The sequence below is a fragment of the Phasianus colchicus genome, chromosome 6 (genome assembly GCF_987193195.1).
Source record: "Phasianus colchicus chromosome 6, bPhaCol1.hap1.1, whole genome shotgun sequence".
Lineage (NCBI taxonomy): Eukaryota > Metazoa > Chordata > Aves > Galliformes > Phasianidae > Phasianus > Phasianus colchicus.
This window is the reverse complement of record NC_143441.1, coordinates 44,485,892-44,512,145: the sequence shown is the minus strand read 5'-3', so window position 1 is coordinate 44,512,145 and position 26,254 is coordinate 44,485,892. Positions and strand designations below refer to the sequence as shown.

General features: G+C 38.3%; 1 protein-coding gene across 3 annotated transcripts in view; it reads right to left on the bottom strand.

Annotated features, from left to right (window-relative positions):
* PTPRN2 (protein tyrosine phosphatase receptor type N2) overlaps nucleotides 1–26,254 on the bottom strand; it is a 621,494-nt gene that overhangs the window by 208,106 nt on the left and 387,134 nt on the right. For all 3 annotated transcript variants that reach the window (XM_031615965.2, XM_031615966.2, XM_031615967.2), the window contains exon 12: nucleotides 21,106–21,170. In XM_031615965.2, coding sequence (XP_031471825.2) covers nucleotides 21,106–21,170 — 65 coding nt within the window. The remainder of the gene's footprint in view (nucleotides 1–21,105; nucleotides 21,171–26,254) is intronic.

Sequence of the window (26,254 nt, the reverse complement as noted above, 5' to 3'; positions counted from 1 at the left end):
GTTTTCTTGCACTTTGATGGTGAAAATGTAGTATTTAAATACATACTGTAAAGCAAAGATGAAAACAGATGCCTAAAAGCCAGTACATAGAATCCACTGTCATGTCTTCATAAATTATGAATGCAAATTTATCACAACAACCATTTACTGATAGAAGTTTCCTGATTTCCTGGTGTACGTTTTGAGACTTCAGGTATTCATTCATTTTCCCTTTAGTGAAATAAAACCATTGTTAAAATATGGATAGATTTTTACATGCTCTTTTCCACATTGGATGTATGTATAGGATGTATTCAGTAACACAAAGGAATGAAACTGTCATTAAGAAGAAATGCCACATGAGGAAAAATGTACTGTGAAGTGCAAAATAAGATTATGTATTTACTTAAGGCTAGTATGAAATGCCTTATCATAAGATCCATAAGCCCATGAGAAATGAACTCCCAACTTGGATGCAAAATCCCTCATTTTCATGTCAACTGGAATATAATTTCAGATCAACCCCAAAGTTTACTCCTTTGAGTTAAAGAGAAATAAAAAAAGACAAAACAAAACAAATGCAGCTCTACAATAATAGATATCTCCGGTAGGAATGTTTCACTTGGTAAGTTAATGGCATGTTCTAGGGCTGTCTTCAGAATCATTCTCACCCCATGCCAAGGCTGCACTGCTTCACTTCTGTAAGATTTTCATTAAACACGCTGACAGAAATTGTTAGGAATTTAACACTAGGATAGAGACAGATTTAGTGATGTCACAGATAATTCAACTTGAGATGAATCCTTTCACAGAGAACACGATTTTTTTTTTCACATGCTTGCCAGTGAATGAGAGGTGGACATTGGAGGCAGATGCTGTTCACACCTGCTACACTAGCATTGTGTTAAGAGTTCATGATACAGACTTTAGATAAACCACTCGTTATTTACCTGTAATCTGTATCTAGGATGGCTTGTTTTTTGGAGGAATTCTGATCTGAAGGCTCTGCTATCAAAATTAACCACTCAGGCTGGTAAAAGAGGTTACTAGGAGAGGGAAACAGGACAAAGAGGAACAGTTTTAAACTAAAAGAGGAGATTTAGATTAGATAATGGGAGATTTTTCACTGAGAGGATAGTAAGGCCCTGGCACAGGCTGCCCAGAGAGCTTTGGTGCCCCATCCCTGGAGGCTGGATAAGGCCCTGGGCAGCCTGAGCTGGTGGGTAGCAGCACTGCCCACAGCAGATGTTGGAACTTGATGATCTTTGAGGTCCCTTCCAACCCAAGCCTTCTATGAGTCTATGAAATGAAAACTGTTACCCAAAGATGTGGAAGCTCCCAGTTCAAAGCTTTTGTTGACTCTGAAATATGGCAATAAAACAGAAGCAAACATGCAGCAAAATACTGTTCTGGGAGCTAAAAACACTTAATGTAGTCATTGTATAATATATATTGCAATAATATGCTCACATCAATTTGAAAAATAATATGACCAGTGCCAAAAGAGCCATGCATGCAAAGTTGTCACTGGAATAACAAGGCAGTGCTTCTCCAGTGTATAAGCCAGGGTTGCATGCACCCCCCTGAGAATGTCAGGAAAGCTCCATTCAAAATGTCATTAGTAACTCCAAATCTGCCTGCTAGGATCTGAAAATCATTTATTATGAAGGAATAAAAAAGGATATTTGAACATAGGAATGAGGGACAGGAGTCTTTGGTCCCAATTTCCCAATTTTGATCTCATTTTATCGGCTTAATTTAGCAAATAACTTCCCATAACTTCACGCTGCTTGAAAACTGCTGTTGGTGAGACCAGAAGCAAAGCACTTCCCTGTACTTTCAGGCAGGGCTCACATCCAATACAGTCAGTTAGAAAGCTAATGAGGCAGGGCTGTAGAAACAGTGCCTTTCACTGGGCTGATCAACCCCTTTACAAATGAACATGGCTGTTTCCTAAAAGAGACCTAAGCATGCTAAAACAGTACTTAAGTCAATTTCTGGCTACATTCCTGGTTAAACCACAAAGAAAGAAATGAATGATTTATAGTTTCCATGCAGCAAAGTCAGCCCCTGTCATGGTGTAGCACCATTCTGTGGGCTGGGGTTGTTTAATGAATGACAGCACAAATTCTGCTGCAATCCCATAGAAAAACTCTGAGAGAAAACATCCTGTACATGTGCACTGATAGTCACATTTTATAGAATAAAGCATAAATGGATTACATGGCAATATCCACCTGTTCTGTATCTGCAGTTTATATTTAATATTATATGCTCAAATATCTCAGAAGTCACATAAATCACTACAACAATCTAATCCATCCTGTGTGATCTCTATTTAGAAACCACAGCAGCTGTCTTTTAAAGTCTCCTTCCCAACAGTAACAAAGTCTGACCCTATTAATGAGAGCAAATCTTAAAATGACTAGATAGCAATCAGTGACAATTATTGTTCTAATTACCAAAATTGAACTCTGGTACCCATAAAGAACTTCACAATTTACTAAACTAAAAATGTATTCTTCTTTAACTAATGTATAAGTGCCAGCAGAAACTGGTCCTACGTGATGCTGAGGCAGATGTAGGGCATGGTCTAGGAATTACAGTAGGAGCATAAAATGTATATCAACTTTTAATATATCTTTAAGTTCACCGTGGAAAAATAATTATTTTGTACACTTGTCACTTTATCACTTTACATCATCCTCAATGCCACTGCTACCTTCCAATGGGGCCAGCTCTGCTGAGTGCTATAGTGGAGAGCAAGGCTGTGCTTTTTTCTTTTGGCAGACTTGCCCAGTGGTATTCTTGTCTTGGACTTACGCCAGAAAAGTGAACCCAAGGGAGTGAGGAGATAAGAGAAAGCTTCTCATTGCCCTCCCTTTTCCTTGTACACAGACACAGACAGATATAGTAGACTTCCTACTGTCTGTGTTTTATCTCAGATCCTAATAATCCTAATGAATTTGTGTGGCACCCAATTCAAAACAATTCTTCTGCTGATTTCATTGTATTTCAAATCCACATCTATTGTAAGCACACAGTGCTGTGCTTCTCCGGAGCTGCTGGTGGGCACAGGGGAATGAGCTTTGGTAGCAACAGTGTCCAGAATGATTCCAGTCAATGCTGAAAGTTTCACTGGGGCCAAATATGTCTGCAGCTCATCAGAAGCCCTTGGCAATTGTTAGAGGGAAAATAGCTGTAGGGAACTTTGAGTTTGTTTGTCAAAGCTGTCTTTCACCAGCCAGTCCACGAAGTAGGAGGAGAGCCATAAAAATGATGGGTATTACTCCTCTGTGTGTGAATACAGGACCACCACCAACTCAGCCAGCTAGGGATGGAAAGGATGCTTTATGTGATCATTGTTGATCACCACCTCAAAGACACCTGCGGCAGATATTTTTATTGCAGGGCCTTTGATGTATAGCTTTGAGTACGGTCTTTGAGCAGGCGAAGAAAGGAAAGAGAACTCAATATTATTTATCATGTGCCAGATGACAGCAAGGCCAAGGTCAGGACTGCTGACCTTGGGAACACTTAAAGATCACAAGCAGTCAGCAAAAAATTAAGAGCATAGAAAAATGAGTCCTCAGAAAAGGCGTAAGGCCAGTATGCACAAGTAAGTTAGGACTAGGAGCATCTGAAGACAGATGATGTTTTCTTACATGTTAAGATTGTTCTTTTTCTTCTACCTTCAGAGATCAGTACTTTTTTCCTAACACTGAACCTCGAGTTGCCTACTCAGAACATAAAATTGCTTGACACATGTTGGCAGCTGCCCTCTTTGAGCAGGAGATGGGATGAGGTGACTCCAGCTCCCTTCAGCCAACATTTTGTGGTCAATTCTCTAGATTCTTTCTGGAGAGCCAAAAAGCTATGAAATACAACAGCACTGTGAGAAAATTTGACCATACTTCTCAGGAACATCCTTGCATGCAGTCAAGGAAGGGCATTACAGTCATGGTTATTTGATATGCAGAAAGACTGAAGCAGAGCTTACTGGGAGCTTCCAGAGATTCACTCTGGTGAGTGATGGCGGCCCATGGGTGTGCCAAGTGCTGCACATTTGATGGATATCTGGTTCATTGGGCAGTACAAATGTCTGCTTTTCCTGCTAGGCTAGGGAATGAACTCCTCCAAATTTCAGAAAGCCTTCATACAGAAGAGAGAGTATTTGTCAGGTATTAGGTAAAAACGTTGTAGTCAGATCTTTGTGAACACAATGGTGAGTCTCTCCTCTTGCCTGGACCTCGTATGACATGGGAGATATGGACAGTTACTACTTTATGCAATTCCCAGTTAAAATTTAAAATACTAACAAAGCTGCAGAAAATTATACTGATATCTTTGTGAGACTTCATTATTTTCTCTTGGTAATGCATTTAACTTATAGCAATCACCTGGAAGACATAAAATATGACAGGAGAGTGGGGAAAAGGAAATAATGCTAACTACTTGCTGGAGAGATAAGCGGCAGTCATGATCTGACTTGATATTCACTTCTGCATGAGAAGGGGTTTGCAGAAGAAATCAAATGCTATATCATAGAATCATAGAATGGTTTGGGTTGGAAGGTACCGTTAAGATCATCTAGTTCCAAGCCCCCTGCTATAGGCAGGGACACGTCCCTGTCAACCAGGTTGCTCACAGCCCCATCCAGCCTGCCCATGAATGCTTCCAGGGAGGGGGCATTGATAACCCCTATGGGCAACCTGTTCTGTGTCTCACCACCCTCACAGCAAAAAAATTTCTTCCTAAAATCTAGTCTAAATCTATCCTCTTCCAGTTGAAAACCTTTTGCCCTCATCCTGTCACTACATTCCCTTATGAAAAGTCCCTCCCCAGCTTTCCTGTAGGACCCCTTCAGGTACTGGAAGGCTGCTAAAAGGTTTCCTCAGAGCCTTCTCTTCTTCAGGCTGAGGAGCTCCAGCTCTCTCAGCCTGTCCTCATGAGGGAGATGCTTGGATATAATTATACAAACTGTAACCTGTGAAGTCATGGGCTAGTAACTAATCACTATACTTCAGCTAATAGCAGCAAACAGTTGCTAGGTGACTCCCAACAAGATGTGTGCATTGGCTGCCTGGAAATTACAATAGAGAAGTGATTCCCTTTACCACTGCCAGCACAAAACCATCCCTCAGTCAGTGATCACACAGAAGTCTCTGTTTTGACTCTGTTTTGATTTTATAGGAGAAAAATGCCGACTATATTGTGTTTAGACAGACAAAATCTACACACTTGTTGATAAAACCCAAACAAATGCAGTCACTGAAGTACATTTGTTGCTTTTTCAATGGATTCACTTACTTCATATGTCATAATGCTGCACACTGGAATCCTGAGATCTCTGGCTGATTTATTTTTATATACTTCCTAAGATGTGAAGCATCAGGTGACTGGAACATACTTTGAAAATTAATAAGGAACAGATATATACTGGCATAAATGAGCAGAATCATTCTTTCTCAATTTTTTAATTTTTTTTTTTTTTTACTCTCTTTCACACTACTGCAGTTTCAGAAAAACCCAAGATTCAATTCTATTTGAGCAACCTTTTCCCTGATTTTGGTTTACTAGCCAAATCAGTTAATAGTTTTTGAGGAAATATAGTCTCACCTGCTCTGAATTAAAATAAATGAATAAATATAATAATAGAAAACCAAACCAAGAGAAAAGGGGAAGAAAAACTGTCTCCATTATGAAGAATTACATGGAAACAACTCACAGAAAATGATATTTGATTTTTTTTTACCCCAGTGTCTCCACAAAGTATTTTACCAAATAGACTTGCTTGGTCTCCTGTAATGAATTTTAATGTTATTCCTTGCTTTGGAAAATGAGTCTGTCTTCAGAAAACTCTTTAAAATGAATTTAGAGATATTCAAACATATTTCGCTGCTCTAAATTTATGATTTTTACAATGTGTGTAAGTTGTCTCCCTCTTCTGGCCGATCCAGACAGCCTACAGGATCTACAACTTCCCATTCAAACGTTTGAGGTTACAGGTTTGGTGTGAGCAGAGCCCAGTCCTGGCTTCTCTATGTGTGTGAGTTTACGTGGAGACAGCAGTATCTACCAACGGATACAGACTGACGACTGTATGTATGAAAGAAAGAACAAAATAAGAAATGACAACATTATCATATTTTTCTTGTGAGTTATCTTTGAGGTTAGGGGACACACCAGGGGTTTCTACGCTACCTGAATAGAAACACAGTTGTTCTCATACACTACAAGTGACACAACTGTTCTTGTAACCTAGTCACACATTTCCTTTGCTGCTATCAGCCAGGGCTCTTCCCATGCCACACATTGCTCTCAGCTTGATGCAACAAACTGCCCAACAACTATATTGAGAAACAGCTTGTTTTGTTTTTCCAATTTGTAAAACAAAGGCATACTGCAAGCTGTGCTGACTGGGATGTCATACATCTTTAACAAAAAGTAAAAAGGAAAAGAAAAGAAGGAAGCATCCTCTAGTTACAGCAGACGCCTTCTGCTTTTTTTGCAAAGTGCCCTGTCACAGCATGGCTACCCTCGAGCCATTCTTCAGTACCAGCTAAAAAAGAAAGATATCCTTATTGCCTTTGTGTTTCATAAGTTATTATTTGGCAATTTGTTGCCTGTGAAGAGAGGGCTTCAGGTTACTAGAAGTGGAATCAGCTATGAATTTGATGTAGACTATCAAGTTGTGCCAGGGAGGTTCAACCTGGATGTTAGGAAAAACTTCTCTAAAAGAGTGGTCGAGCACTGAAACAGGCTGACCAGGGAAGTAGTTGAGTCATCACCCCTGGAGGTTGTTTAAGAAATGTTGCAGATGTTGTACTTAGTGACATGGTTTAGTGGGCAGTGTTGATGGTAGGTGGACAGTTGGACTACATGTCCTTAGAGGTCTTTTCCAACCCTAAAGATTCTATAAATATTCACCACATGGAATTTTATGATTCTATATTCACCCCATGAGCCAGAGAGTCTCATAGGGTTGCCCTTGAAGGTAAATTAAGGGTACCGAGATCCTGGGGCATCAAATCCAGCCTGGTCAAGAATAACATGGTGCAGCCTTAAGTGAGTCTTCATCTTCCCTCACATTCAAAGTCGCACCTCTATTTCCCAGGAAAAGCTCACATACTGCACTACAAAAGCACTGTCCATGCTCACATTGTCAAGGATAGCCTCAAATGGCTGATGATCACTCTTGGAAATACTCAGGGCTCATCAAAACAATATGGAGACAGATGAACACGATTTGTACAATTCACATCTTCAACCAACACTACAGATCACAAATTCTGATATCCCAACTTTAACTTGTTATTTGTATGACAGAATCATTCTGACACCTCAGATCTACTGGAGGTCCAACCTACTAAATCATAGCTTTTAAACTAAATCCCACTTAAGTATGCAACTCAAGCCTTTGGCTTTCCCTGTAATCAGTAGTGGGAAACAGAAGGCAATTCCAATCATAGCTGGACTTTGCTGATTACAAAGCTCAGTTGACTACACTCCAATCATAGATGATTCAGTTAAATGTCTGTACAACTAAGTTGGGGAGATAAGGGTAGCCACTAATAGACTTTTCTAATCAATGGGCTCACATCTTACTGGAACGGGGAAGTGTTGGAATCTGTGAGCCACTCTTGGCTCATATTTATGCTGTTTTCAATGCTCTAAAAAAGGTCAAAGCTACTCTTGTGAACTGAGAGCCTGAAAACTGGGTACCTGTGTGTCCTCCAATGCCCTGTGAAACAGATGTCGAGAACAGTTTCTGCAAATGAACAGGATTGTACCGAAGAAATAACTGGCATTTATCATTCACCTTCTCAGGAAAACGACCCAGCAAAACTCCATGTATTTATTTATTTATCCATCAAGTCTTTAGCATGACGGGAGCCAGCTTGGCAGTTCCCTGGAGCTACACATAATAGTAATTAATAATAAAGACATGGACACTGGGCAAGCAACATGGAAGATCTTGGAAAATCTTACAGCCTGAATGAGTTGAGCATGAGAACAAAACTAGTACATTGCAAATAACTGTTGTATCACATCCCCTGAGCCAGAAAAACCATAGCTGATACAATTTTTTCTAAGTCTGCTCTCCTGACGTGTGGTCTGATGGCATATTTCTAAGACTGTGTTTTATTTTAAGTCAAGGCTAGGTGCCAATACAATACAGTGCTGTGCTACCGTATACATAAAGGTGGCTGCCTTCCCCCATTTTCTGGAGGTTATTCACATTACCAATCAGTGAGAAAATTTGTCTGAGCAAATCTGGGAGACCCCAGGATAAAGCAGAAATTTAATTGCTTGAAATGTATCAAGTTGCCATATTTTGTTTATTTCCTGAGATTCAATTACGAAAATTGCCAGTCTGCAGCTCCAAATTGCATGACAACTGTTGAACTTACAGTCTCGCAAGGATAATCACCCCAGAGCACAACACACACACCACTCCACTCCCATAAATTAATATAATCTGCCAGTAATTGAAAAAGGCAGAATAGACTCCACACCTCCTTCATTCACTGACTGGTATAACGAGAACAGCAGTGTATTGTCTCCTGACTGGGATCTTTTGCCACTTCCATTGTTACAGGGTTTTTTCCAGACACATTGGGCACAAATACGGCTTCACTTCACAAAATGTCTCCATGCCCTCACCAGTCTGCTCATCCTTGTCAAATCAGAATTTCACACATTGTTTTCCACACATTCCCTAATCTTAGCGAAAGTTTCATTTCCCCAGCCCATTGCCATAGGCTATTGGTCTGGCACAAAACTGAAACTAAAAACAAACAAAAAAACCAACCAAACAAAATAAACAAGCAAACAAAAATCAACAAAAAAACAGAGAAAAGACAGCAGACACAGCTACTATTCTTCTATTTTCTCTTGTCTCAGCTAACAAAATATGCTTAATAGCCCCATTCGGTAATTGGACAGCCAGAGAAACATTTAGTTGTATCTTGTCATGCTCTAAGAATATTACCTGTTCCTGAAATATTCTGTATCAGCCCACTGATGTTTCCAAAGGTCACTATGGCAGTATACCAATGAACATTTTGCTGTCTACTGGATTCTAAACAGCAAGTACAATATGGCATTAATCAATGTGGATGTTACTGACCAATGAGTTCACAAACTATACTCGAATATCCCCTGACTACTGAAAAAAAATACCAATATATATTAAAGACATATATTAACAGTACAAAATTTTACACATTAATAGTTCATTTCTTATTTTTTTCTTTCTTTTTTTTTTTTTTTTTTCGCACCCTCTCTAGATCTTAGTTATCCAACAGACTTCTGTCATTTTTTGTTTTCTTCTCACAATCACAGAATAACAGCATGGTTAATGTTGGAAGGGAGTACTGGAGGTCATCTGGCCCAATCCCACTGCTCAAGCTGGGACACTTGGTATCAGCAAAGAAATTGAGAATGTTTAGAAAAGATCTGAAATTATTTTGCATTAAGAGACAAATATGTTTAAAAATGTAATGAAATCCTGCCAATTTGTTTTTTAACAAAGATTTTGGCTTCCATAGTCAAAGAACCCTCCGGTTTAAAGAAGAATGATTTTCCTTTTAGCATTCAAATTTGCATACCAATACACTTTGCATATAATTTACATACCATACTGCACCTCAGCCACTTTGTCTCTTATTGTAAAATCAAAGATCAGCTCCTAGCATTTCACAGCTAGGATTATTAAAACATTTTGTTAAGTCAAGTATGAAGATAAGCTTTCTTCCTGATGCTCCTGGAATTGCATACTAATGGCCAGGGAAGGTAAGTGTCTGGCTCAGGCACTGGTTTGGGCTTTGGTATTTCTCACAGACTTGTTTTCAAGTTTGGGCAATTTCAATTCATATCTTTACAACTCACATAATTATTTCTAAAACATGAAAAGTGACGGTGTTTATTCCCTTTCTTTTCTAGACTTGACTTTTTGAGCGATTATGTGTGATCGCTCAAAGGCAGGGCTTTCCTGTCAGTCTGTGTGTGAGAACATAACCAGTGTGATCCCGATCCTGCCTAGAAAGCATTACTGTAATGGCCCTCTAAATCAAAGCAACTCAGATTTTTTTTTTTTTTTTCCCAATTAAATGAATTGTGCAGAGAAATATCAGTTTGGTACAGAATGAAATTTGCATGCATGGTCTTTTTGTGGGGAAAATCAGAGCATCCATCTTTAAACTGCCTGTGCTACTTCAATAGTCAGTATGAAGCAGCATAGAAAAGGGATCTGTATCCCAAGCTGAGAGCTGCAGAGCACCTGATGTTGACTGTGGAGGTCTGTACTCACGACCTTAAGTAGCTACGATAGGTTGTAGAGGTTACTGGTTGAGTACTCAGTGCTGTATATATTGCTCACAAGTAGCACTGTATTGCTTTTCTCCAGATGCTACATTGAGATGTATTGTTGCTTAGTATTTTTCTAATCAATACATCATCATCATCATTGTCTCTACTGGAGACAAGCTTCAGTAGAAAGCCACTATAATGGATTAGATCTTTTACCCTAAATATTCATCTATTGTACTCAGTTACTTGTTGCATATGAAGCATTTCCAGTTCTCTCCATAATTAAGCTTTTTTTTCTTTTTTCTTTTTTTTTTTTTTTTTTGCATTAACATTAGTAGCAATGTCTGTAAGAAGGTGAAGCAAATAAAGAACTTGAATCAAGTAGTACTGCCCCATCGTAATGCAGACTGTCTGCACTAGAAGACAACAGTAGCTTAATAGAGCCAATTTAATGTCTTGGGAAAAGGCAAAGAGAAAAAAAGATAGCTCTGGTTTGAGCACCACTCTGGTCAAATGGGTAAAAGAAGGGAACTTAAATACTCTCAAACCCATGTCTTGCTAATGCATGTAGCAATAAATAAATAATCAGGGTGTCTTTCAGGATTTCCCATGAAATATCGAACTACCTTATACTATCCAGCTCCTGTGTGCAAGATACCCGTATGCTGCCAAAAAACTATCAGCTGTATATGCCACATGCATTTCTTTTTTTTTTCTTTAAGCTTGGCAAAGGAGTTGAGTAGGAAGATAAAGTCTCTGAAAAGCATCTTGGACAAAGATGCCAGCACAGATTGTACAGTAAAAGATATCAGGTCTGCCAAAACATGCAAACCAATCTCTACAGGCTCTTTATACTTACCTATCAATGATTTATTGCACAATTACTGGAATACCAAAATAGTACATCTCCTTATTTCTATTTGGTATAGATAAAAGGATGCAACATCCTCAACAAATAATATCTGTATTCTTTCTGTTCTCCTTCCCTGGTCAGCAAGCATATCCTTTCTTTCAGAGCAGTCCCTGCTTATTTCTCCTTTCTGCTCTCTCCTACTTCAGGCAATACAACTGAATGCCATTGATATGACTGCTGTCCAGGTCGAAATCTAAAAAAAAACACCCATACCTTATGTAGGACAAAGTCTCCAGGAGTTAAATAAACTTACTGACAGCATTTGGAGTTCTAAAAGGACGGCGTCATCCCTTACCTGTGCGTACACAGTGAGTGATCATTAGCTAGACAATACTGCCAGTGTCCAGGAGCACCCACAACTCTGCTCAGGAGACCTAAGAAGATAAAACACCCTCCTACTAAAGGATGTGCTCAGGTAGGTGTAGTTATTTGGAAGATCAGGACCTTAATGATATATTTCATTTAAAAGCTAGGTCAAAAAAAATCCTGAAAATTCAAGGAAGGACAACAAACTATGTACAACTACTGAGTTTCCTTGTTCAGACCACTGTAAAACACCATCTGTACTTGTAGAATAGTAGTAAAAAAGAAAGAGGTATGTCAAGAAAAACACTGCTGTTTGGAGGCAATGCTGGAGGAGAATGTTTCAGTGCTAGTGCAGACAAAAGCTACAGTATCAAGAAATATGTTTTAATGAACATTTTAACGACAAGTATTTTAAATGAATATATTAACTGATCGAGAGAGCACTCAACTTTTTCACTTTTGAGGTAAACTGTAAAACATCTCATTCATGTGATACATTTTTTACTGTAAAGAGCCTATTTTGTTCTCCAGCTGTTAATTACCGGACTCTCCCATTCAGCACAGAACACTCAAAATAGACAGAAGGGTGAGCTCTTCAGGTGGTGCATATGAACGCACAGATACATAGATATGCACACAAAACCCTACAGCAACACACCACACTTATCTTCTTCCCATTTTTAGATCATACATATTTCATTAAGTTCCATGCAGAGCATCTTCTGATTTATGGTAATTGTCAACAAAAGCAAAAAAATGCCCACAGTTTTAACCCTGCAGTAGTGGGGATTTAACTGGGATAAAATTAAAATGTTTAAGGGGGAAAAACCAATCCAACACCCTAAGCCGCTGGGGAGGTTGACCCTTGAGATGTTGTCAATTTTTTATTTTATTTTATTGTGTTTGTTGTCTGTAAAAGCAGACGCCAGCAGCAACATCTGACGCGCCGGACACCTCCAGTATTATCCCAGCATGCTCATGGCCTGGAGGACTTGGAGTGAGACTAATTTCCATATCAAACCCAATTTAGATGAAACATCTTGGTTTAGGAAAAAAAGAAAAAAAAAAAAAAGCCAGCGCATCAATAGCCCCTTGATTAGATTTTCATCTCCTGAGCAGACAAATATGAATATTTATTACCGTGAATGCAGATTTCCCTCTTTCCATTGCTCTGATCTTGAATATTACCCATTGCTAATTTTTATGAAAATTTGGGCAACATAATGTTTTCACATAAACTGACAGTTCTTGAGATAATCCCGTTATTGTTTGGTGGGAAATGACAGTTTCCGCTTATTCATGTGTTAACAAGGGATTAAATATTGTTTTTCATCACCATAATCTAAAATAGACTGCAAATTAAAATTTGAACATTGTGCATTAGCGGAGCTTTGAGGACCAGGATTTGTTTGCATTCACTTAGTAAAGATCTGTAAATTAACAGATAAACAATGAAGTGAAATTAGGATCATAAAAACAGCACTGATGTTTGTAAAATGAAGCCATTGCTCTACCTGCAAAAGGTAAAGAGCAGGAGAGAGAAGTGGTTCACAGAATGACATCCTTTTGCTGAGCAAAGTTCACTCTGAACCGTTGCCAGCCGCAGTGACCCTCAGGCATTAATGGACCAGGTCATTTTTCGACGGCATAGAATCACATCCCTTTTCTTTGTCACAAGTTCTGATTCTCAAGCACTTGATATCTGCAGCTCACACTGAAAAAATGGTTCTATCATAGATCTATTAATCGTGCTAAAAGCAGTCATGCTGACCCAGAAGTTGTTTTCTTCTATGCCAAAATGCCGTGCTCACACCCCATCAGTCCGGGTCTTGGTGTGCAGTACACAGGCACACACAATTTCTCACTGATGTGGGCATTTTACTGCTAATGCAGTACAGAGCAATAAAGGGTCAGTTATCTCCTCAATGCCTGTGCCTAACATCCAGCAACCCCAATGAGAGACTGTGTCATACTGAAAACAGAAAGACCTGTGATGTTCTGCAGCTCATGAGCCATTACAGTGCTTAATGTTTCTACAAAAGCTCTGGGTTACAAATTCAGTGAATTTGCAACACTAAGAAAAAAAAAAACAACAAAAAAAAACCCACAACAATTCACTTTGATATCTGCCAAAATGCAAAAAAGCCAAAACTTATGCTTATTCAAAGCAACACAAACATCTGCCTAACTAAATCTCTAAGCTATTTCATCAGAAAAAAAATAAAAAACCTTGGTAATACAATGAAAAATAGAAACAGAATCTAGTTTTTTACAGAAGTAATACAATAGAATGCCTTATACTTAAATTCAGGACCTCTTAAAAATATTCTGATTACAGTTTATTTCATATGTGCATTACGTAATGCTTTGCATTCTGAAGGATGCTGAAGTGATGCGTGCACAGCAACACTACAGCAACATTGCCTCTAAGGGCAGACACGTAGTGATGGACACAAGGTAAAAGAGGGATGGGAAGAATGAATGAGAATGTGCTACAGAGCTTCAGTCTTCATAGAAAGGACATTGGTTCTTACGTTTTACAGCCTGGTACTAAGAGAAAACACAATAAATGGCACTGTGATTCTAGAGTCTAGAAAAAAACTCAGTGTCAATGACTGCAATTCAAACTTTAATTCTAATGAAAACATGACTTAATCCTTGAAGCTTGCTTAGACTTTGGACTTGGAGGGGGACTTTTGCTGCTCTCTAGGACTGCCCACCCTCTAGGATTACTGGAGAGATGGTTAGGGAATGGGATCCACCACCTCTTCCACGACACAAATTACAAAATCTCTGTTTGTGATTGCTGAAAGTCTACGTGTTCCAGTCCTGATCCAGCACTAGCCTCAAGAGATGGCAGAATCTCCCTTCCCAAAATACCTGATCAGCTCTATCATCCAAACCTCAGACAGCCAAGCAGAATTTCACCTTCACGTGCAGCTCCGCCAGCCATCCCATCACAACACTGATTTCTTTTTTTCCCTTTGAGTCACAAAGAACCAGCTGCTGGTAGGGGGAGGATGCTGGATTTCATGAATCAGTAAGATATCTACTACAAACAAGCACGGCTTTCTATGTAAAGATCTCACATCTATTCTTTATGAATACATCAAATGCAGGCTATCAAATCATAGGGTAGATAATAACATTGATTTTAAGCAGAGTTACTCTGCAGTTTGCTCATGTATTCAGTGCTAGCATATAAACCTTGTTTCTGGAATGGTTTTTAAGGAACACTCTGCTTTAAAAACAGTGGTGTGACACGGCCTAAAAACTAGACAAACCCTTAAAACAAACACGCTATTTTTTAAAGGAAACTGTTAAAAGAAACAAAAAGAAATGACACTGGTAGGATGCATAAGTTCCTGAAGCCACAAGGCAAACAGGATCTTGTTTCATTTTACATGATACTGAATAAAAATTGAATTGCTGCAGTTGCCATAGCAACTGTCACATCACTTGGCACTCCTGCTCCTTTAAATCACATAGTGCTACTGTAAAGGAATTCATGAACCAACATGACACTTGAATACTTGTGCTTTTTACAGTATTTCAGGAGGAAAACATAAATCAATATACACTGAGAGTTGTCTCTGAAAATCGGGTTTGTTATATTTTTCTTAACATTATTATCTCCTCATTTTCTTGTCGTGTTCTTTGCAAATTTGCAAAGAAGGTGGAGGGCGTTGTCACAATCAGAGCACAAGGAAAGAAATTACTACTGACACCTGATTTCCAAACTGACGCTGTGACCTGTCACTCAGATGTCAAAATACCTTTGCTATGCAATATTCAAACCAAATACAAGGGATAAACATTGGAATTTTGCCCCTCCACAGCCAGAGTTGGTGCGACACGTGACAGCAGACACTCTCAGTGGCATACAGGCATCTATTTCAACTTACTAGTAGATTAGAAGGGAAGTCTGACTGTATACATAAAGCTAAGCACATGATAAATGTTTGCAGAGTTCGAGCCATGATTTATACCGTTTGTGAGTGTTCTGCATGTATCATGAAGTTACAGAAGGAATCCAACAAAATCATGACTATATATATATATATATATATATATATGATGCATATTTATATGTGATGCTTTTTTTTTTGTTTCATTTTTATTTTGCTGCTTATTAATACTCTGGATGCAATTTGTTTGAAAAGCAGCCCTCTAGTGGGCTATGTACCATAATGAATAGTTAATAAATAGCATTAACATTATCTCTAAATATTAGTTAAAATGCATTTTGCAAAAACATACAAGATCTTAAATAAATGAGTCATAGATCTCCATCATTCTCTTTGGAGAAATTTAATGTTCTGTTTAGCTTTATTCATTAAAGCCCCTGAAGCATTATTTTTAAATGCTGCTTTATGATCAACTTCTGATTAGTATCACTTTACTATACATGTATATTCACTAAACTGCAATAGTAATATTATTCACTGTCAGTAAGACTCCATAAAAGTTGCATATTATTATTAACATTCTATTTAATACATAATCTATGACTTTTTAAGGGTGACGGAGAATCTGTAACTGGGGAGGGGTGAAGAATAAAATAACTCTTCCTGTGTATTCACCAAGAATATTCCTAAGATAGTATGCCTTACAGTTTTTCATTTATTATTTTTTCCTGTTTGTCAATATAGACTTAAGGTTACATTCCATAAAGTAAAGTTTTCACTTGCAGAGTGCTTTTATTCAGTGAAGAAACATCTCTGTATGTAAGATCAACATAATTCTAGACCTATCAAAATATCTATAAGTCCTATTTTATCTCTATTTTAGAACATCTATAGAGATAGTGAAGCGTTCATTTCTACATATATTTTGGGTTACTTCCACTTGGTTTAGAAAAATATTCTAATTCTTACGTCAGTCATACTATGAGAAACATGATTTGTATTCTACAAAAACATTTTTCATTTTTAATTCCAATGATGAGTTTATTTTGTGTTCATTTAAAATAATGTATTACATCATGGTTCCTGTTCTACTGCTTCAGGACAGAGGCAGTGCCATTATCTTCATTTATTTTGGGCCCTAATTCAAATAATTTATTATTCAAATGACACTCCTAACCCAGTAAACTGATTTCAATTATTACGCTTTCTTGAGCCACTGGAAACCCTGACTTGTTATTTTGAAATTGTCTTTCAGCCAAAAGAGGTCGTAAGCAGTTATTAGCCCATGCACTTGAACCATTGCTTGAAATTTTCTTGAACTGGAACTGGCCTTGAACAGAAACTTTTGTCACAGTCAAGCTCGGAGTGGCATCAAACTAAAAAATACTTTTTTTTCGTGATAATTTAAAAGTGCCTAAAGAAAGAGAAGTAATTAAATTCCTGAAGGATTTGGAAGTAATTCCAGTTTAGCCCCTGAAGTGACGTCAGCAAAAGACTGGGAATCCCAACCTTGATGAATCCTGAGCTCAGTAGGAATCAAGCAGAGCTGTGCTCTGGTAAAGAAGTTCTTAATCCACGTGACCATGAACTAAATGATCTCTCTGAGATCTTGTAGATATTCTCAACCGTTTTCAACTTAAACGATTCTATGATTCTAAGTTGGGAGACAGGAGAATGGAGTTACAGGTCCTGTGGTTAATTTCTTTTTACCAGTACCATGCCTCCTATGGTGTTGCAAACACATGCATACCACAACACTTACATTCATGGTCTTACATACGCTAACTATAGGAGGTTCTTGAACACCTGAAGGTGAAATTAGGGTTGGAGAGATTTACTCTGTGTGGGGAAGATCGAAATAAAATACTTTAAAGTCAGCTTCATCTTACCTGAATAAGCATGAAAGTGTGAGAAGCTCATAATGAATTCATGAAGCATTGACATCACGCATGACAATGACTCAAACCCTGCAGGGCTACCATTTAGGAATTTCAGGGTTGTTACAGGTGTTGGTAAACTCCAAATAGAACATAAATGTCTCATCAAATACAGTGTCAGAGTGAGTTAGTACCACAGCAACGCATACTTCTGCAGTACTTCTTTATCAGGGCTATTTTTCTCTACAGCAGTTATTCCTGGTTTTCTGGTGTAACAGCCACCTTATAAATGAGTTGGGTGACAAAATAATTAGCTCTTTAAGAGTGATACACAGTACATCAAATTTCAGTCTAACTCTTCAGATCCCTAAAACACTAAATATTCGACCAGCAAGTGTTAGATGCTGAAGCAGACTTGCTGCACAAACAGCACTAAAGGTCTGTTGTTCCACAATGACCTAAAAGCTCTGCTAATTTCCAAGCAATGCTTTGCTCTATATCATAGAATCACACAGTAGGTGAGGTTGAAAGGGACCTTTGGGTCTATCTGGTTCACGCTCTGCTCAAATGGGGCAATGTAGAACAGGTTGCCCAGGACCACATCCAGATGGCTTTTGAAGATCTCCAAAGAGGGAGAAATATATAGAAATATATATATCACTCAGATCTTATAATAGAATGCACAGAGCTTTTAAGCCAACGTTTTGACATGTTAACAGCTTTTCCTACAGATAAGGAACTCATTTTTAATTCTGCTGAAGAAGAGCCAGAACCTACTCTAAACTGACACAATGCAGTTAACTTCAGCTGTATCAAAAAGACTCACTGAAGCTGTGTAAATCTTTTGTATGATGATCACAGAATTATAGAATCTTTAAGGCCGGAAAAGACCACAAAGATCATCTGGTCCATCCCCACCATGCCCAGTAACCACGTCCCTCAGTGCCACATCTCCACAGTTCTTGAACTGCTCCAGGGACTGTGACTCTGGTATTGTTGCTTATGAAATGCTTTTCTTTAAAGAGAGGGGGGGGAGGGGAAGGGACTGAGGAGCTCTGAGAGGCATTTCTTTTCTGCACAGAAATGACAGTTTCCTTCCACCACATCCAATGCCCAGTGTCTGCACGTTTCCTACTGTGGCACAAATCCTGTTAATCACAGACCAAGGCTGTCCAGAGGAACACATGAATTATTGCTGAGCTTTAGAACTCTTCTTGCATTTGTTTACACAGCTGTTCCATTTGCCACCAGTATCACAACTATTTTTCTCTTGAGCTATTTCAGATATGAAACTCGCCATACAAAATCAATTCCTTTTATTTTACAGTCCCGCAAGTGAAGATTTTATATCCATTAATTTTGTCAAGAATCTGACCTGCTATACAAACAAAAAGGCCATTTCTCATTCTGAAACCAAAATTTATTCTAAATACTTTTGAGCATCATGATTTTGATTAACAGTTAGCATTGAATATAAACAATGCTACGTATAAAAAATTCCTACAGTGTGAAGCTGAAGAACTTCTTACTCAACAGAAGATTCTTCCACAATGTTAAAATATGTATTTTGGTATTTTGATGCTGTTAAATAATAGGGTGAGTCAAGAACAAACACTAGAAGCAGATTAACAAAGTTAGATTTAACCGGAAATAAACTAAATTTCATACTCTGTCAACAAAGAAACAACTTGCTTACTGCATCCCATTATTTTTCATGTAGGTGAGACTGCAGAATTGTACTAATTATGTACAGAATCATGGCTGAAAAGTCAAACAGGAATATACAGAGCTGGGAGAATTCATAACCAAAGAAATAAGTAAGCAGCTAAATAAATGTTCATTCAGCACCTGAATGTTCCAAACCACTGGGATCTTTCACTGCTGATCACCATATTTCAAATGTAACCTGGAATATATTAGTCTTCAAGTATCTTCTTCCCTTTGGTTAATTCATTTTCACTTTTTTGGCCCTATCAAAATACGTATTTGGCAGAGTGTACAACACAAGCTTCTGTGAAAGTCTTTGTTAAGCCACATAGTATCACCATTCGTTTTTCATTATGATAGCCCAAATATTCAAGAGGTGAGGTCTACAGTCAAGAGTGATGACTTTTACTAAGCTCAAGAATCAGATGAGATCTCAAACAAAAGAACTTGTCCATTTGTCCTAGTTTTATTAGCTGGCCTTAAAAACATAGAGGAGCTCCTTGAGGCTTTGGTTCCAGTACATACTTAGACTACTGTAGTTACAGCAACCTTATTATTACAGCATGGACCAATGGTGTATATGACAGGGGACAATGTCTCACATTTCAAACATCCAAAAGTACTTTCTTTGTCCACTGACCACATCTAAGACAACAATTTATTTAACAGTAAGTGCTTGAAGAGAAGTGGGCTGAACAGAAACTGGAGATTTTGCTTTTCCAGCTGACCTTGAAGCCAGCTGGAATTCACTCACTTATTGGAACTGGGTAAAATACATGGAGATATTTCATCAGCATGCAGAATACTGTCAAATTCTGAGTAAAAACTTGTACTGCATGTGGCTGCCACAGTGTGTGCCAGTCCTGATTCTCCTGTTATTTACCAGAAAAGAAGTTCTGGGATAGCACAAACACAAGCTTTCCTCTGGCCTGAAGTCAGGACACAGCATGAGATGCACATTTCTCCTGCAGGATAGCCCTCCCAGCTCTTGAGTTTACACATCCTTGAAAATCTCAACTAGTTAAATCCGAGTCAGTGAAGGAGAGATGCTGGCTTTCATTTTCTGATGTCGTTACCTATGTTTTTATCAAAGATCAAATTCCTGCAGCTTTGACCCTGAGACTCTCACTGAGCACCACTGCTGATACCTCTTCAGGACCGGGACTTGTAATATGAATAAAGTTATGCAAAGAACCTCAAAAATCATGGCAAGGTAACTTTTTAGGCATGAGCTGATAAAACCCAGAAATGTTATAAAAACGAAAATCAGTTAAAAAACAACAACAACAACAAAACTTTAAAATTTCTTCAGTATATTACAAGCTATTCATTGTCCTTAATACTGAGAATAATGTAATCACTAGAAAAAGCTATTTGTTTAGCTCTGTGAGTATTCACCACTAGCAAAATTACTTAAATGAAAAGGGAAAAAAAAGATAACTGTGTACACAAAATTAGCACGAGAATTAGCAATCAACTGTAGTTCATACAATGTCCTTAGCAGATAGCATCATCTTTATTAATAAATGATGAACTGCTTAGTGGAGTTTTTGCTTAGTGATATCACCATAATAACAAACACATGTTTTATTTATATTTCGAGTTACATCCAAAATATGCAAGCCATTCACTGACAGATTCTCTCTAACATCTGAAGACTCTTTACCCCAGATTTAAACTTTCATTGATCTAGATAAGATAGTACTCCATCAAAACTAAGGGGAATAATGCAACGACTTCAGTCGCTGCGCATGATGACTTCAGTTGCTGTGCTCATCTTTGGGGATTTTCTTTCTGTGATACAACAAAGCAAAAAACTGCATTTCTTAAAGCCAGCTGCACTTTCCTCGTAAGGATGGTATTTTTTCTCTGTGGGATACAGTGCTATTTGTGCAGCAGATTGTATTTTGACAGATGTAACTGTATCATAAAAAGGCCCTTAGCACTACCAGACTGGTAGCTCACAAACGCTCATGAGCTCCAGGATTTCATTAAAACCAAACAATAACAACAACAAAAAAGAACTCCCCTCCCAAAACAAACAAAAAAAAGTAACAATTAAAATGTTTTTGAGAGTGTAAAATGCCTCCAAACCACTTACCTCCCCCACGCCAGTCTGCAGAATTCTCAGCCCAGTTGTTTTTTCAAGCTTCTCTTTGTTCATGGCTACAAGGAAAATCAAGATTGAAAGAGTTATGGGAAAGCTGAAATGTGCATAATTTTGCAGCACATGTAGTGTACCCAGCCTCCCCTCCTATCCTCCATCAATAAATTCATGACCTTTGCCATCTATGGAATATTTTTCCCTGATAGACACTCTGCTATTGAGTGTTTTGAATGCATAAACGTACCGTTAATTGTTCACTTTTCTGTGAAAAAGAAAACCAAACTAATTCTTGCTCCCTTGTATACAGAACATGACACACTTAATACATGCACAGTGTGTCTGGGAAGTTCTCTTTGGTAGAATCTTCCCACTGTCTTCTTGAAGCAAGGAGCAGTGTGGCATCTTGCCACTGCAGCAGCACTGTCACCATCTATTATATTTCAGAATAAATTACGATTTTACCTAGCAGGGAAGATAAATAGTTTATCTCACAACATCAGGAAGCAGTGCACAATATTTTCCTTTCTAAAATTGAGATTTTTTCCTGTTTATCAGTTTCTGGATCACTAAAAGTACTCAAAAATAATCATAAATAAAATAGCATAAAAAAAAATAAAACAAAACACAAAATATGAGTAGTAATAACTGAGACTAGGTTATACTTATAACCTAGAAATGTCCTGTGCATGGACTTGAGCACTACTGTTGCCCAAACTAAACAAGGATGAGATCATTCAGAGCTGAGGGAATGGGGAAAGGTCACCTTGTTTTGGGCAGGAAGATGTTAGCCATCCAGATGCATACTATATCAGTTGGATTCATGGCCAAAAAACAGACACCCATCCTGTTTTATTTATTAATGGAAATGAAACCTTACGGCCTTATTAAACTCTTCTCGCTTAGTTGTCTAGTCATTGACTATCTAATCCAAGTGAGTCATCTAGGTTCTCTCTGCAGTCAATGGGAAGATATGAACATTTAATACTATGAGTCATCCCACACAGCTTACACACATCAGGAGGCACCTCTCTCTTTCCTCTGATTACAAGGACTATTGGGATAGACTTCTCAATTTAAGAAAGCTGAAGGAAGTATTGCTACCAGAAAGCACAAGTGTGCCAGAACATATTATAAACAGAAAATTTACATAAAAATGCTAAAAAGAATTCATGTATTTTTCCTTCATTTTGGAAAAAAACAATTTAATTGCAGCTGTTTGAAACATTCAGAACAATTCACATCACAGCAGACAGTTCTTAGCAATATTATTGTGAGATGATGCTTTCTTTAGTTTGTCTAAAGTAGAACACAAATGACTCACATTTGTTTCAGAGGTGAGTTGTATCATGAGGGCTCATTTTCACCTCATATATCCAAAATGTGGGATTATTTTTCTAAGTATTTGTATGTGCAAAGACTCAAAAAGTAAAAATGTAAACAGATCTAATACAGAGAATTTTTTTCTGACTACCTCCAGCAAGATATTAATTTTGTGCATGATGCAAATAAAGAGGAAAACTCAGTCCATCTTTTAGACCCAGCTGTTTTGCTGATGAGAACACAGAGTCCACTAGCACAAACATGTGGTTTGCTGGATCACAGCTTAAAAAACACACACAATACTCACATATATACTGCTTAAACCATGCTTTACACATTAACAATGTATGTGTTTATCACACTCAGAGTCATTGGAACTGCACAAGGATAGTTTGCCTGGATCACATGATTTCAGGCTTTATTTATATAAGTTGTACAATATGAATTTCCAAAAAGCATACTTTTGCAAACAAGCTTGATTTTCAGCCTTGAGATGGACTCTGGATTGTGTTGCTTTACGTATGGCAGATAATTTGCCACACTGATGTTTTCCCTTTTGGATGTGCCCTGCTATCACATTGATAGAATCATGCTCAGCACATACATTAAAGACATTTCTATCAAATGCAAAAATTTTAAAGATTAAAAAGAACTGGAAACCCTATGGCCTCCTTCAGAAAAACTGCACCAAATGATTCTTTGGTAGCTAGGGGCAAATACAGCTGTGCAGCAGAGTGGCTGTAAAATAAATGAGGTACAGGTAAACAAAAGGCTAAATCCCACTATGTACTTTTATGCTGCAAGAAAAACTAACAGGAAATATTTGGTCTGCTGAATCACTGAATTTTGTATTCACTGCTACGTATTTGACCAATCTCTTTTCTCTAGGTTTCCTGCAGACCTTTGTTTTTGAAGCTTTGAGATATGTATACATAAGGTGTACTTAACACACCCTTCCCTCCTGATCTTGGCTAAAAGAAAAAGGACAGCTCGACAGCTGTGCTAATCTAAACCTTGCCAAAATAGAGAGGCATGAAGGCATGCTGTGTTACTGATCAAATCAGAACCTGAGAAGGGTGAAGCTCAGGAACTGTCAGACCACAGAGGGAGACACAGCCAAACATCTCCAGCATCTTCACTCCCAGTGTGTAACAGCAGCATATTTTAACTACCCTTGAACACCACAAGCAGTTTTGGAAAGTCAAAAATTCAGTCAAAAAAGGTGCCAAGCCTACAGCATGAACCACATATCAAGAAACTGCTTGAAGCTATTGAACATGATATAACTTCTTAACTCTTTCTATAATTGTAATTAAGAATGTCAAACATAGTCAGTAGGCTGTAGTTACATGAGGAAAAAGTGGTGGGAAAATAAATTCAGTTCCTTGAAAATTGGCCAATATTTTAAAGGGTATTTTACTGTGCTACCTACTAGTTTTCACTCCAGTAGAAATATTCAGCAGATAATATTTCTGATGCAGAATTTATGGACTAGAAATAATAATTTTGTGTAATGTGGTATGTTGCACAAAGTTGACTTGTTTCAACCTTGGCTTAATGTCCTGAAATACTAATGGAGGACTCACAAACTCATCAGCAAAAAGCCATAATCCAATCTAGTGTCCTTCTATGATGGATTGACTGCAATAGCCAAAAAGGGAAGGCCAACAGATACCATCTACCTGGAGTCCTGGAAGGCCCATGGTTCCCATCATATCGTTACCTCTATACTGGGGAGGTACAGATTTGAAAGATGGACTATATGGTAAATAAGGAACAGACTGGGGGAGCTCATTGAGAGCAGCCCTGAGGAAAAGGACATGGGAGTTCTAGTGCATGAAAAGCCTGATGCAAGCCAACAGCATGTCCTGGAAGGCCAACTGGATCCTGAGCTGCATCAAAAGAGGAGTGGCCAGCAGGGTGAGGTAGGTGATTGTTTTCCTCTAGTCTGTCCTTGTGAGGCCCCATGTGGAATCTAAGATCAGAAGCCACAGCACAAGAAAGACATAGAGCTGTTGGAGAGGGTCCAGAGGAGGGCCATGAAGATGGTCATAGGTCTGGAGAAGATAAGGCTTTGGGGACACTTTATAGTAGCCTTCCAGGACCTAAAGAAAAGCTGGAGAGAGACTATTTGAACAGGAAGATAGTGGTAGGACCTTTTAAACTTAAAGAGTATAGACTTTGGTTAGAAAAGGTTAGAAAAAGTTTTTAAGTATCAGGCACTGAGACAATGGCACTGGTTGCCCAGAGAAGCTGTGGATGAGCCCTCCCTGGAGGGGCTCAAGGCCAGGTTGGATGGAGTCTGGGCAACCTGATGTAATAGGTGGCAACTGCCAATGGCAGAGGCATTAAAAGTAGATGATCTTTAAGGTCCCTTGAATCCAAGCCATTCTATGATAGAGAAAACAGCTACTCAAAAGCAAACAAACAAACAAACAAAAAAACCACCAACCCTCAAATAAATAAACAAATAAAAGCAATTCCATTTGCAACGTATAAATCCCATTTTTTAATCTCCCACTGAAACAAAAAGAGCCTCCAAACACACAAAAAAGGAGGCTTTTAAATTAAATTCACTAGATGAAGGATATGCAAATTACCTGGAGAAGCAGAGCCCTATAATGTTCTCAAAATTCTGCAATAGCCTATTTAATTAGTATTTTAATTTATCAGAATAATTCTTTGCACTTGACAATTTATGCAGTATCCCATATAATTAAGCACGTAGCTACAGTGGAATAATTTTGCCTTCTCTGTATACCAGTTATTTTAACCTGAAAGAATCTGAGGAAGTCTCTTCTGTGATCTAAATTACAATGGGGACAACTTAATGGCTTTGCTCTATTAGGGAGCACGATGAGGGTGTTACTGAGTGTTTCAGGGTAGCGCCTGTCACTGTTCGTAGTCTTCACCAACTAAGGGAAGAGGGAAGTCTGCCGTGTTTCCCAAGGGCTAACATTTATTTCCTTCAGCAAAGTTATCTGCCAGTGGCATAGTCAGGAATTTACTGCCTAGTTTTGTAGTCGGCAGGTTTGACCTCAGCTCACTGGTTATTAGGAGGAACAAGTTACAGAGAGCGTCAAGTAGAACTCCAGTCTCATTTTAACCCTTCTGGAAGAAGGAAGCCCTGAGAAACAGTAGTTCACAAAGGTTTGATGTAAAGCAGGTTGCCAAGCATAACTACACCCTCCAAAATACTCATGGGAGCACATGTACACTGGTACAAGAGCTGCAGGATTTATGCCCTCCATGGAAGAAAACACCCTAAATATGAAAAGTATTTGTGGGAAGATGGTATCACTCACAAGGAAACCTTATTTTTCTGCTATGTATCTGACTTTGAGGGTGTGTTTTATCTAATTAAACACAGAAGACAACAGTATTTACAGCCATATGATTCCCCTGACCTCTATTACATGCCCATTTCAGAATGAGTCAATTCATGCCCTGGACTCACTAACGATATTGACTGAACCTCCAGTCAATAAAACAATGGAAGGCAATTAATTCAGATTTACTGTCCAATGAATTCTACACCAACAATCCTCTTCACAACTGTTTGTTGCAAAGCCCCTTTCACAAAGATAAATTCAGAAGAATTTCATCTATTTTCCTGTCTTTGAGGAAAGGAAAGGGAAACGGAGAAAGGGAAGTCCAGAGAAATGGTATTTATTATGCTTTTAATTTTTTAACAGATTTCACAAATCTAACACAAGCAAACATTGCATTTATTTCTGTCAGGTGCTTCAGATTATATGGAAAGTTTCTTTATAGAAAGACTGCCTTTATGGTTGCATATGGGTGGCATACATACACAGCGCAT